This window comes from Galeopterus variegatus, unplaced genomic scaffold, assembly GCF_000696425.1.
Source record: "Galeopterus variegatus unplaced genomic scaffold, G_variegatus-3.0.2 Scaffold6093, whole genome shotgun sequence".
NCBI lineage: Eukaryota > Metazoa > Chordata > Mammalia > Dermoptera > Cynocephalidae > Galeopterus > Galeopterus variegatus.
The window spans coordinates 149,332-163,479 of NW_007732204.1; the positions used below are offsets into that span (position 1 = coordinate 149,332).

At 37.7% G+C, this 14,148-nt stretch overlaps 1 protein-coding gene across 1 annotated transcript; it reads right to left on the reverse strand.

Moving 5' to 3' along the window:
• Window positions 1-3,493: 3,493 nt before the first annotated feature.
• On the reverse strand, window positions 3,494-8,042 carry LOC103605815 (interferon gamma-like). The gene is made up of 4 exons (XM_008590438.1): window positions 7,929-8,042; window positions 6,481-6,549; window positions 6,198-6,380; window positions 3,494-3,625 (listed from the first exon to the last, which is right to left on the reverse strand). The coding sequence occupies exons 1-4, from the start codon at window positions 8,040-8,042 to the stop codon at window positions 3,494-3,496; spliced, it is 498 nt and encodes a 165-aa protein (XP_008588660.1).
• Window positions 8,043-14,148: the final 6,106 nt, after the last annotated feature.

The window sequence follows — 14,148 nt, forward strand, 5'->3', positions numbered from 1 at the left end:
GGAAAACTCAAGGAAATAGATTCTCCCTTAGAGTCTCCAGAAGGAATGCATCCCTGCTGATGCCTTGATTTTAGCCCGCTGAGCTTGGTTTTGGATTTCTGACCTCCAAAACTATAAGATAATAATGTGTGCTGTTTTAAGTGACTAAGTTTGTGGTCACATATTACAAAAGCAACAGAAAACTAATATACTCCCCTACCCCTTCTTGGACATCCTTCTCATTCTGCTCAAGCTCTGCCACCTTCCACACCAGTTTCTCCCCCTGCATGTACACCCTTTCCACGGTGCTCAGAAATTGGCTCCCCATTGTGAGCAACCATGAATGTCTCCCTTACTCTGAGGCACCTAACTGGTTTAGAATTATATTGTTCAGGATGGGAAAGGAGGGGAAAAGAAGGGTAGAGAGAAGAGGAAGAGAAAGAAGAAGAAAGTCCATTGATGTTTAATACTCAAGCTCCAATCTACTAATTGCCAAAAATCATCCCACCAGCAAGGGTGTACCAGCTATTTCTGAGAGTTACTAGGACGTGAGAAACCATGAATGTCTCCCTTACTCTGAGGCACCTAACTGGTTTAGAATTATATTGTTCAGGATGGGAAAGGAGGGGAAAAGAAGGGTAGAGAAAAGAGGAAGAGAAAGAAGAAGAAAGTCCATTGATGTTTAATACTCAAGCTCCAATCTCCTAATTGCCAAAAATCATCCCACCAGCAAGGGTGTACCAGCTATTTCTGAGAGTTACTAGGAGTGGGCCTTTATACAATAAGGGCTTTTCCACTCCATACCCAGCTTCTTCCCCTGCTGCTCAAGAGCTTAGGGGTTACCTGGCCCTGCTGGCATTGGGAGAGGAATCGTTGCTGCCCCTTATTCTAAAGCACAGTGCGTCCCTTCTGTAAGCCACGCAACACTTCTGAGACTAGGTGTGTACATAAGGGAAAGAACATACAATATAGGGGATAATTTATAACTACTGCATAGGCCAGTCTCAACTCAAGTTCTCTTAAATGGTCTTCTCTAATACAGTCTACATGTGTCAGAGTCTGGGCCAAACTGAAGTCAACCTCAGAGACGGGAAAGTTTTATGTAGACCCAGACTAAAATCCACCTCTGGAGCTTTATTTCCCATTACATGATTTGTCACTTCTCAAGATGATTGACAGTGGGAATTTTCAGTCCCTTCCCCAGAGGTAGAACCTGGTTCTATGGTCCAGACCAGACAATCTCACAGTAGCCCTCCATCTGTAGATATCTTAAAGTCTGCATCAATCAATCTTAAATAGTAACATCAATACTGCATCAGTCAAATTTTAACAAGAGTGGAAACACCAGCAGCCATTCATGTCAGTTGTGGTCATACCAAGATCAGCCCAATTTCTTTTCAATTTTGTCTCATCAAAGATTAAAAACTTATGGAATCAAGTCCCACCCACTGTCACTGAGTTACCTAATAATCAAAATAACGAACGCCGATTATTGTCAAGGACTAAAATGATTCTTTTACATGAACTATTTCACTTAACCATACTGTTGTTGGGGCTGTTTACGTGAAATTGTTTAGAAAGAAGCCCCAGATAATTTTCTGTCTTTGACACTCACCATCTTGCCACCTCTATATGTCCCACAGCCGGCACAACTAATCTCATTATATCCAATACCCTTGCTTATGTCAGTGATCCTAAGAAGTCTCAGACTCACAACACATCTCTATGCACATTCTTTTACGACTTCCTCTCTTACCTCAACCCACTGGGTCTTCTGGAATTCACAGTCCAGAACTAACCAAATCCATCATATCCTCAGCTACCTCCTACTGGAAAGATAAACCAGGTCTCCCCTAAGAATTCTGCTTCCCCTGCCTCCCCTCAAGTGGTGGCTGTTTTTCTCTCTCATATTTTGGGCTCACCACTCTGATCTGCTGGTTCTTCATTTATCATTCAGGAAATCTCCACTCCACAACCTTTGCAAGGACATTTTCCTTGCCTGGAATCCAAGTGGCTACCTTCCTTACCTCTTACAAGTGCTTTCTCAAGTGTCATCTCTTCAACGAGGCCAATTATAATCACTGTGTTTAAACCCCTAGCCCACCCACCCCACCCCACCCCACTTGTAGTTTTCCAATTCCCTCATGCTGTTCTACTTTTACTTTACTCCATGGCACTAATCACTTGCTAAGATACCATGCAATTTACTAACATATTATGTATTTTGTTTATTGTCTATCTGCCCCTTGCTCAATTTCAAATTCCCCAAGGACAAGGATCCTTATTTGTTTTGTTGACTGAGATATCTCAATCGCCTAGAAAAACACCAGGCACATAATAGTTGCTCCAATAAATAGTTCTTTGAGTGAAAGAATAAACTCTCACCACAATGTTGTGAGGGAGGCATAATTGTTTCTCTTTTCCAGACAAGGAAACTGAAGCTTAGAGAATATAAATAATTCATTAAAGGTCACACTATTTGTAATGGCATAACCCAGATTCCAACCCAGTCATTTCTCCATAGAGCTTACACTCACTATCCCATACCCAATGCATTTTCCCAAGGCGGATGGGGGACAGAGGGATACGAAGTCGAAGGAGGGAGTAGGGAGATGAAGCAGAGGGTAGAAATAAATGCCTCTGTGCCAAGCTAAGCAGTTGGGGCTACTTTCCATTTCAGAAGCTCTGAATTGAATGGTGACATAATTAAATCTATATCTTGGAAAGATAACTCAAATAGCTGCCAACTGGAGCAGTGAAAGCCAATAAATTGCCAGTGGAAAGAAAAAGCTTTAATGAGGCCTAATGCAACTCTAAAATTTCCACAGCTAAAAATGACTTTCCTTCTACTAATACATTAGTATGTAGTTTACTCGCTCCATTCCTCACTTAGAAAAAGTCTAACACAGCATAAGTAGTTGTGAAATTATACTTTATTCACATGTATTAGACATTGATGAACTAAACAAATGAGTTACTTTCCATTTAGGTGCAGTCGCCGTTGTCATCAATATTTGGAAGCACCAGGTGTGAAATCTCCTGAGATGCTGTTTTTATTAGGGGACAGGTCTTATCACCTGATACATTCAAGTGCTGTCTGACATGCCATTAAAGCAGTGGCTCAGAATGCAGACACGATCTCAAATAGGCAGTGACTGGATGGTATCATTTCATTTATGTGTTCATTGTATTGTCAAATGAAATAAATACACAACCCACAGGGCCTTGCTTAGGTCAGCTGCCTAATTGGTCCCTGAGATAAAGCCTTGTAATCACATAATCTTGCCTAATTAGTCAGGAAAAAAAGAAAAAGGGTCAAGTAAATAGTCACAGGATACAGGAATTATAAATAATATATATTAATAGATATTCATTTTCATTACATAAAAGTTGCTATTATAAATACTTCTTTGATTGATGAGTCTAAAAATACATTCCCCATATAAATAATGTTAAATATTAATAAATAGATTTAGATTTAAAAATTCAAATAGTGCAGGCAGGATGACCATTATTAAGATGCTCTCCGGCCTCGAAACAGCATCTGACTCCTTTTTCTCTTCCTTAGGTTAGATTTTGGTGACAGATCAGTCATCACTGTGAAGAGTTCCTTTATCGCTTTGCGCTGGACCTGCAGGTCATTTACCTATTGGGAAAGAAAACAGCAAAATTAATTTCAGGCTTACAAGCCATCAAGATATTCTCAACTAATGTCATGGTCAGTGAAAATGGAATTATTCCTTTTTTTAACAACAACAACAAAAAAGGTGATCCTGACTAGTACTATATTACCTTAATATACAATATTCACTTCTTCAGCAGTTAAGGCTAAAATTATAATTAAATTGTTAGCTGGGCTGTAATACAGTGAGCACATTACATGTCCTTAAATTCATTGCTACAGAATTCTCAAAGTTATATAGTAGAAAGAGCTCTGAAATGCAGTAAAACACAAAAAGGTGGGTTTAAATTCCGTACATGCAATAACTCTGTATTAACCTCTCTGAACCTCTGTTTTCTCATCTCAACAAGGAGAACGTTGTTTAGATGGCCTGTAGTCTCTCTACCAATTCTATCACCTTGTACTTTATTTAGTCTGTGCTTTGTGTATCAAATTAGTTACCACCAGTTAACAGTTCTCGCCTTTAGTATGCAGCAGTTTAACCTGGAGACCTAATAAAGAACTCAGAGATCCAGGTGCATGAGGTGGAAGGCCTGGGCCATCATGCGGTCACCAAGTTCCCCAGGTGATTCTGATACTCACCAAAGTTTCTGAACCACTGATATAGGTTAAGTACTTTGTAAAACACTAAGTCCAAGATAGATGAAAACTATAATTTTTTAATGTCCCCAAAATTAGGTCAGTCCCATTATTTCCATAATAATATTAAAAATAAACACTAATTATATTTACATGACAACAATCAATTTACTGATACATAAAATTTAAAATTGGTAATTGCAGAAACTTTTCCTATTCTTTGCCTTCTGTGCTAGCAAATTAAACTACCTGCATTTTCTCTGTCTAACCAAGAGGATCATGGGCTGGCTGGTTAGCTCAGCAGTTACAGCATGGCACTGATAATGCAAAGGTCCAGGGTTCCATCCCTGTACTGGCCAGCCACCAAGAAAAAAAAAAAAAGAAACGATAACCTATAGGGTCATTTAGGAATTTCATGCTTAAAAAATGAGGACCATTTACTTTCATCTGGGCTATGCCACTACATTTCTTTCTAATGCTGGAAACATGGTAGCCAGCTTGCCACATTTCTGAGAATGATTAAGGGGATTGTAGGCTTCAGGACTAATTATTAAAGGGCATAATATGCCTAAAATATGTCAGCAATTGAGCAAAAGAGGACAGTGGCTAAGAGCTCACTCCAGATCACCCATCATGAAGAAGGAAGGCTGGAGCTTCTGGAAAGATAGAACTAAAATTTTTTCCCTTTTCAAGGCTCAGTTACAGCAGAGCAGAAAAAGTTTTTTACAGCTGTGTGTTTGCAAGTGACAAATTTTACTTTCCACCATTCAAAGCACCACCAAGAAACAAAAGACCTATCCAGGACTGAACAGCAAGCCAGGGGCAGCACTGGCTTAGGAGCAGGTGTTTTCTCAGTCCCTAGCCTATGGCCAAAGGAGACCTGCTGCCATATCTCCTTTCAGCTCCTGGGGGCTAACATGAGAGAGGTGAGAGGCAGCCCCAGGTAAGTGAAAACTGGGCACAAATCCAAAGAGTACGAGTCTTAAAAGACCCCTGACCCTCACATTCAAGCCCGTATATATCAGAGCTAAACCAAAAGGAATCTGCAGGCCTTTGTCTCCTGGGTAAAATTTTGGAAAACCTCATTTGTCTTTATGCTTCAAAGTTATCTTTCAGCTTCTAGAAGCCATAACTTTAAAGACTCATGATGATTTCGTGAGATAAAGTTTAGGAGCCTAAGGATTTTTCCAGCTGAGCTACTTAAATGTCTGAAAGTTAATCGAACAATACTTTCATAACATGCAAATTCTATCTTTTTTTTTTTGGTCTGAAAACAAACAGCAAACATTCTCAATGGGGCTGCACAATCTGAGAGGTTGACCAGAGATTGGCAGTGGCAGGGCTCCAGTGCCTCCTCAAAGGCTAAGTAGCTTTCTCCTAACTCATTTTCAGTTTCTATTCATGGCATTGTAGAGTTTTAGAACAAAGGAGGCCATAGAATTATGTAGTAAACCCAACAGGTTCTTTTTAAGACAAGGAAACTGAGCCCCAGCCAGGCATGTGATTCATCTGACCTCACAGTTCCTTAGTGGCCAAGGTGGGAGGAGAACACAAGTCTTCTCACCCCCTCCCACTGCTCTTTCCACTAAGACACACAGCCAAAGCAAGAGAATTTCCATCACACAGACAAGGGGCAATGCGAGAATTTCTTCTCAATACTCCCAGCCCCCTGCCATCCACTTCTTCACCTACTTCCTCCTCTGGATTTGTCCTTTCACCTGTTTTTATGCAATAGTTGTAATAACAGTGTTTCCCCAAATTGCATATTTAAATAATCCCCATACTAACTTTGCAAAGTCACCCAAAGCACAAACAGAATTAATAAGGAACAATTTTTGGCCACGGGTTCATTTCGTAACTTTAGCAACTGTTAAATAACTCATTTCTACTTTCTGTAGGAATGATCTTTGCAAGATCCTCTGCAATGAAACCAAAGAAAGGATTAACATAGCCTCACCTGAATTTGAGTCAGCTTTTTGAAGTCCTCCCGTTTGCTGGAGCTGCCATTGAAGAACTTAGCAAACATGTCTTCCTTGATGGTATTCACACTCTGTTGGATGACCTGATTGCCTTTCAAGTTTTCAAAGAGTTTGAAGTAGAAGGAGACGATTTGGCTCTGAATTATTTTTTTGTCACTCTCCTTAGGAGAAAAGAATGCAAAGAAAGGATGATGTGACTTTATTCATCAGAAAAAAAAAAAAGCAACAGGAAAATTAGCTAAATAGGAATGTTCAGCTTACCTCTTTCCAATTCTTCAGAATATCTAAGAAAAGAGGACCACCATCTGCTACATCTGGATTACTTGCATTCTGAAAAAAGAAGAAAAAAATCGATTTACAATTAGTCCATAAATTGTCCTAAAAATACACTTTGTTTCATTGAACTCAGATGCTGACAATATTCACTGATTTCCTTTTCAACCCTTCTTTTTAGTTCTAACAATAAATATTCCCCAAAGCTTTCACATTAGATGTAGCCAAAGAGGGTTATGCTCTTTCAGCTTTCTTATTTTCTACAATAACCCTTAAATTGCAATGTCACAAATGAACTCTGTAAGGCTGATGATACTTCAAGTGTCCCAAATAACTATAGTAAGCTAAGAAAATGTTTTCAAGGTTAATAAAAAAAAAAAAAGAAATCAGCAAAGCCATCCCACTATAAAATACTGCCCCCCTATGGTACAGTTTTCTGTAACAACTACCTGTGCCCTCCTATAGGGTATTAGTATGCCAGCTTTAAAAGATAGTTCCAAATAATTGTGTGTATGTGTGTACGTGTGTGTGAGAGAGAGATTTGATTTGATATTGCAAGAATAAAATCAATTGTGAATACTTGAACATTATAATAGCTATAATCATAATAGCTAAATTTTGGATAAATAATAATATATTTAAAACACAAAAACTATTTTTCATTAACCATAGATAAAATTTAAAAAGAAACTCATAAAACAAATTTTTAAAAAGCCCTGGCCAGAATCATAACTCCTACAAAATCTCAGCAAGTGACTAAATTTGAGAGTAATTCACATACATTAACCATAGATAAAATTTAAAAAGAAACTCATAAAACAAATTTTTAAAAAGCCCCGGCCAGAATCATAACTCCTACAAAATCTCAGCAAGTGACTAAATTTGAGAGTAATTCACATATAATACAGGCAGAACGGTGGAATTTTGAGATCACTTTTTAGAGAAAAATGCCTGTAAGTGATTTTTTAAGCTGAAACTTTGAGGACTTCACCTTCTTTTACTTTAATTGATAAATCATTTCCTACTACCCTTTTAAATGCTATTCCTGACCTCTTACTGTCACTTTCATAATAGTCCAGGAAATCAGAGACTGATAACCAATAATTTTTTCAACATGCATACTACTTGACTTATAACAGCTGAATGTATTCCCACAACAAAATTATCATCTTCATTACGCTTTGTATCCACATTATGCCCATCTTTTGGAAGATTCAAGAATCCCCTTTCAGTCTCTATAGCAAATTGAGCAAAAGGCTAAAGCAATGTCTAGATGATTTAGTCAAGAAACTCGTGCAGCCAACAATTAGCAAAGTAACACCATTCTTCTCAAAATGACTGTGAACTGGAGATGACAGCCTATCAGAGATACAACTGCAAGTCACCATTAAGTCATTTCCAACCACAAGCAAGTAGTGCTAAGAGTTCATACTTACAAAATATTCCTTTAGGTTGTCTATTTCTTTTAAAAATGTCGCCTGGCAGTAACAGCTAGAAGAACTCAAAAGGATGCAGAGCTGAAAAGCCAAGATATAACTTGTATAATTCATTTTTTTGGAGAGAGGCTGAAGAAGTTGAAATTGGCAGCTCCTGTATTAAGTTGATCAGGTCCAAAGGACTTAGCTGATCTTTCTCTTCTAGTAGCTGATCTGCAGATGATCAGAACAATGTACTGCGTCTCCTTCTGCTGCTGGTATTTATACCTAATTGAAGTCTCATCAGGATTACGTATTTTCACAAGTTTTTTAAGATGAGATGGTGACAGATAGGCAGGGATGCTAGTTTGTATTAATAACTATGGTTTTGTGGCATTTTGGTGTTGTAGTTAGAGTTTCCTTTCAACTCCTTGGGACCTTTGACGATGAGACGACCCATTATGCCAACCTGTGCCATCCTTGTGGGATCCTTTGACAGAAATTTTATTTCACAACATTCAGGGACTGGAAATTTTTTCACACCCCTTCCCTTTGCCCTTGTAAAATGTTGACTCCTCATCCACAAAGCATATTGATCATTTGTTTGTGGTTGGGAACAACTGAAAAAGGAAATTCTAGGGCCTCTCAAACCTTTACAAAGGGGGAGCCTTTTAAAAGTTTTCTTGCAAATGACCAGAAAGTAAAGAAAGAATGTGGTTAAAAGACCCATGTGGTAAGAAAGTCTTCAGAGTTGGTTAGTAAAATATCCACCACAAGTTTCAAATTACTCCAGACCTATACTGCCCAATAGAAATATAATGCAAGCCATATAGGTAAAGTAAAAGTAATTTTTAAAAACTATTGTATTTAAACCAATATATCCAAAATATCATTTCAATATGTGTCAATATACAACATTATTAAGATATTTTCCATTCTTTTTGTCTTACTAAATTCTTGAAATCCAGTGTGCATTTTATACCCACAGCACATCTCAATTTGGACTGGCCGTATTTCACATGCTCAGTAGCCACATGTGTTCAATACAGATGCTACTGGATGATCAGTTATTCCAAATAATCATTAATGATAGAGAGTCTTTTTCAACTTTTTATTTATTTTCCTTTCAAATACAAAAAATAGGATTCTTTGTCTTCCTTTGGTAATTTATTTTTGAAGTATAACACTTTGGGATGGCACAGAAGGCCCTCCATACCTTGAGTCCAACCATCCTTGTTTTTCTACCTATGCTGTATTATACCCTAAAGTACCGTGATTGTGTGTGCAGACTTGAATCCTGGCTCCACTACTATCTAGTTATGTGACTGTGAGTACACTTCCTTTTTTTTTTGTCCTTTTTGAGACCGGCCGCACCACGCTCAGCCAGTGAGCGCTGTGAGCACACCGGTCATCCCTATATAGGATCCGAACCCGCGGCAGGAGTGCTGCTGCGCTCCCAGCGCCACACTCTCCAGAGTGCGCCACTGGCTCGGCCCTGAGTACACTTCTTAACTCTTCTGTGACTCAATTTCCTTACCTTAAAATGGGCTTAATAATAGTATCTCCTTCCAGGATTCAGTTAAAAATAAAATCAGGTGATCCATATAAAGTGCTAAGAATTTTGCATATGGTGGTCACCCAATAGAAGTTATCTATTATTAATCTTGGCACATCAGATGAATAGTTACTCCTAGAAAAACACACCCTGAACCTTTGCTCATGCTTTTTCTCTGGTCTTGAGTTCCCTTTCCTCTCATCTGTGCCCCTCAGAGGGGTATTCATACATCCAAGCCCAGCCTAAAAATCATCTCCATGAGTTCTCCCCAAACACCCTACTTAAAATTAATCTCGTATTCTCTATAAAGGTCTTGGTTCATACTTTTCTTAGAGTCTTGGTTCCTCATTCACATATTAGTTAGTTACTCGTGTGCCTTCTCTCATGTTAGACTGAGTTCCTTAAAATCATTCATTGTTTCTTTGCTTCTATGACACCCTTCTCTTGCCTAAAACAGTTTAGCATGGAGATTTGCTTGTAGACAGCACTGAATACAGGTAGATTTGAATGCTTGCTTAAGGATCTATTTTGAGTTATTTGCCCTCAAGTTCTAATCCTAATGCTAACAGGCCTACTCTGTAGGAAACTCATTTTTAATTAAATAAGATTTATGATTAATGTTAGAAACACGATGCTATGTCTCTTTAGCCAACACCTGCTGACTGTGAAAATTCCATGTATTATTTTACATGAAAAAAGGCAGAGAGCTCTTTAAGGGCCTATCTTTTTAAAGAATAAACAAGATCAAAACATATCTGTGGGACTGAATCCTCGTGTTTAGCAAGTAAGGAGTATGGAAATTATATTGCAGCATGCAAAGTTCTATTGTTACTCTCCTCAGGGAAAAATATGGTCCAGAGAATGTGCTCACAAGGTGATACAGTGATGTGGGTCAAAGCCTTGTCAAATCCTTGAGACACACTGCAGGCACTCAATACTTTCCAAGAAATCAATGGCCAAACTCTGAGTCACTGGAAGGAATATTCCCAGCTTTCTGGAAAGAAGTAAAAATTACTTCTGCCTGTTCTTTGATTTATCCACTGGAATATAGTATTGGCAGTGAGGAGATAGGAATAGTGAGATCCATACTAGACAATTAGATGCTGCCTGGGCACTTGTAGGTTCAGAATGCCTATTCACAATTACAGATATATATTAAAAATATGTTTGCAATATGGCCAAATGTTTAGGATTAGTAACTACATAGCTAAAATTCAAGCTCCGATAACTCCTGATGTCATGACCAAGCACAAAATTATGGAATTACAGAGATTATCTACGGTTTATCTCATCACTTTTTAGATTATAAATCAAGACCCAGAAAAACAAAGTGATATGCTTAATTTAATTCAACTTGTCAATCCAGAGCTGACCCCAGAACCAGGATCTTTTCCTTAATTAACCCATTCCCCAACAGATCAATACCCATTAAGATTACAGTGTGCGCCTCTAACTATGTCAAATATGTGCATTCAAATAATTACACACTTTTAGGCTTTTTTAGGGAAATTTTTTTTTCTTTAGAATTGTAAGATAGTAGTCACACTTTAATTCCTTAAAAAATAGTAAGACTTCAAATAAAGGTTTTGAAATTCTTGGCTAGACATCCCAACAAACCCAACTTCATGGGCGTACTACCTGTGCAGTCTGTCAGGACCCTGAACTTAGACAGAACAGCTGACATTTGGTTTAATGCTCTATTGTCACCTTCTTGAAATTCCTAATAATTTTTTAACATGGTGCCCACATTTTCATTTTGCTCTGGTTCCTGCAGATTGTGTAACTGGTTCTGCCCCCCAGACTGGAAGCAAATAATCTGTTGTTAGATTTTCATCTTTCAACATATAATTCTTTGGATGTATATATTTCCCAGGGGATTCATGTAGTTAAGAGGACTGATTATTGGTCAGAAGAAAAACACATGTTTGTCATATGTCTTGAATTCCCTCCTCCTATTCCCATGGCAGACATTGCTAATCAGCAACGTTCTTTCCTATAAAATCCAAATATAGCCTACAAATCCTTAACTCTGAAATCCAGATGGATACTGCTTCAGTAACATTTTATTACCTATTTGCCCTCTGGTTCCTGTAAATTGTGTAACTGGTCCTGCTTTGGGTTTGGTTTTGGGAAAAAATTTTTTTTCTGTAGAATTGTAAGATAGTAGTCACAGTTTATTTAATTCCTTACAAAATAGTAAGACTTCACATAAAGGTTTTGAAATTCTTGCAAAGGTTTACTTGTTGCTATGCCTTTTAGTTAGGTCCTCTACGTGAATTTTTTCAATTTACAAAGAAGTAAAAGACATTATCTCTTCCTCCAAGAAAATTAAATTAGAGAAAAAAACATGGAATCCATGAAGTAATATAAGGGAAAGAGCTTTGGCCTGAGAGAAAGAAGTTTCAGATTCTGGTCCTGTATCTGCTACTAAAATGATGTGGGATTTTAAGCAATGCTTTTACCCAAGTCTTTCATCTCAACTACTTCACCTTTAAAGTTTCCTCCCATTTCTAACATTTTATGTGACTATGTCTGTGATTTATGAAGAATATAAGACATTATTAAGGACTAATTCAACTCAGGAATTCAAAGAAAAATAATTGTCTTGATGCAAAAGTTCTATGTGACTATGTCTGTGATTTATGAAGAATATAAGACATTATTATTAAGGACTAATTCAACTCAGGAATTCAAAGAAAAATAATTGTCTTGATGCAAAAGTTGAGGGATTTCACTAATGGCTTGAGTTTTGAATTTAAGTTGAATTTGGGCTTTAAATTGGGTTAGGCTTTAAAAAAATGTACAGAATTCATAAGAACAGATAAGCAATAACACTTCAGAGCTTGTACTTAACCCTCCAGGGCATGTACTTTTTTTCCCCCCCAATGATTTGGATGTCTCCTGAAATGGCACTAAGTTTTGAAAGCATGCATTTTTCCAAAGGAGAATTTCTCCTCTATATTCCATCCTAAGAATTCCATAGAGCAGACTGGCAGACTCACATTTTCCCCTAGGCTACTTGGCAGAGAACCTCTGAATCTATGATGATCCAATGAATAAGGTTTTTCTTCACCAGGGTTTTGCTACATAATTATTACTGTGTCCCCTTCCCTGAACCAATTCATGCAATACATGAACCAAATTCACATTCATTTATTTTTCAATGGAAATAGTTTTAAATAGTTATAAAATTATGTGGGATCTTTTAAATTAAAAAGCCAGACAATACAGAAGAGCACAAGGGAAAAAAATCACATAAGATTTTACCACCCATAGGTAAACGCTGTTAGCATTTTATTTCATATTTTCTTCTATGTACCTAACACAGTGTCTGGCATGAAATTGTTTCCCAATGAACTTTTCAGGGGTCAACTAAATATGAGGTGAAATGACCTAATAGTTAAGTCTAAGGGCTCTGGAGTCAGGCTGCTCGGGTTCAATCATGACTTCGTTTCTCACTGTTGACTTTGAGTGAGTTATTTAACTTTTCTGTACTTCAGTTTCCTCATCTATAAAAAGATGATATAAAGAGTGGCTGTGTCAAAGGATTTCATGAGTATAAATTAGGTCAATATGTGTAATAGTGCAATGTCTGGCATATAGTAAGAGCCCAATAAATGTGTGGTCAACATTACTAGTGCCTCCCAATATCCAAATAATCTCCTTTTTGGCACATGAAATAAAACACATCCCAGCCTCTTGCAGTTATGGCTTTTTCTGCCCAGTTGGCACACACTACTTACTCTGAGCCTAAGTAGTGTGTGCCACTTCTGGGCCAAGGCCAAGTAACGCCCTTGGGAAGCCTTCCAGCTCTCTCTTCTCTTGCTGCAGTAATGGTGAAGATCACATATTTTGAGGACATGAAACACGGCAGATAGAATACATATATTGCCTCCACTTTATTTCGGACCCCCTAAAATAAAAATAAAGACATAAAAGGACTATAAGTCCTCAAAGAAAAAAATGAATGAGACAACAGCAAATGAGAAATATTAATAAAGTTATAGAAAATGGTAAGAACGTGAGCAAGTGGTAACTGACTTCAACTTTAGATTTCTTCACTATGGCAAGTACCCGAGTAGAGAATTTCAACAAGATGAAAGTTAGTTCAAAATGCAGATAGGCAAAAGATGCAGAAATTGGGCTAATCGACTACCTTTTAAGGAGGAAGTTCAGGGTGGGGTTGAAGACAGGAAAGTTGGCTGAAAATACTTAAAAGATGTAGGTAGATCCCTTCTAGGGCCCTCAACCAGTCCACAGCCCCTACCATACCTTGTTTGAAGACTGGAAGTTTATTTTCCAGCAAGATTCCATATATATACCACAGCTGAGAAGGAAGTGCGTACCTTGATAAGATTAGGATTTAATTGAAAATCATTATTCTGAGCAATATATTAGGCCTCCAGAATGCTTACTGTTAGGTTTATATCCCTCAGGCAGATGACTAGGAGATTCCTCTCTAAGAAAACTGACATGCCCAAAACAAAAGTTACACTAATGTGGAGTTCCCCCAGTGAAACACACCACCTTCAAGTATCATCCATCCTACTGGAAGGCTTGAAAGTCAAGAAGCTCGATCTGTACCTGTAATGTACCCAATCCAACAAATAGGACTTTGTTGTACAATGTAAAATAATATCAATAACCAAAAAACATCTTAAAATAAAATATAAATTTCAAAAAAAA

Excerpts from the sequence above, each read along its gene's own strand:
- LOC103605815 (XM_008590438.1), bottom strand. The coding sequence starts at position 8,042 with ATGAATTATACAAGTTATATCTTGGCTTTTCAGCTCTGCATCCTTTTG. Across the intron at positions 6,381-6,480 it reads TTCTGAAGAATTGGAAAGAG|GAGAGTGACAAAAAAATAAT; the intron begins GTAAGCTGAACA and ends TTTTCTCCTAAG. Across the intron at positions 3,626-6,197 it reads AAAAGCTGACTCAAATTCAG|GTAAATGACCTGCAGGTCCA; the intron begins GTGAGGCTATGT and ends CTTTCCCAATAG.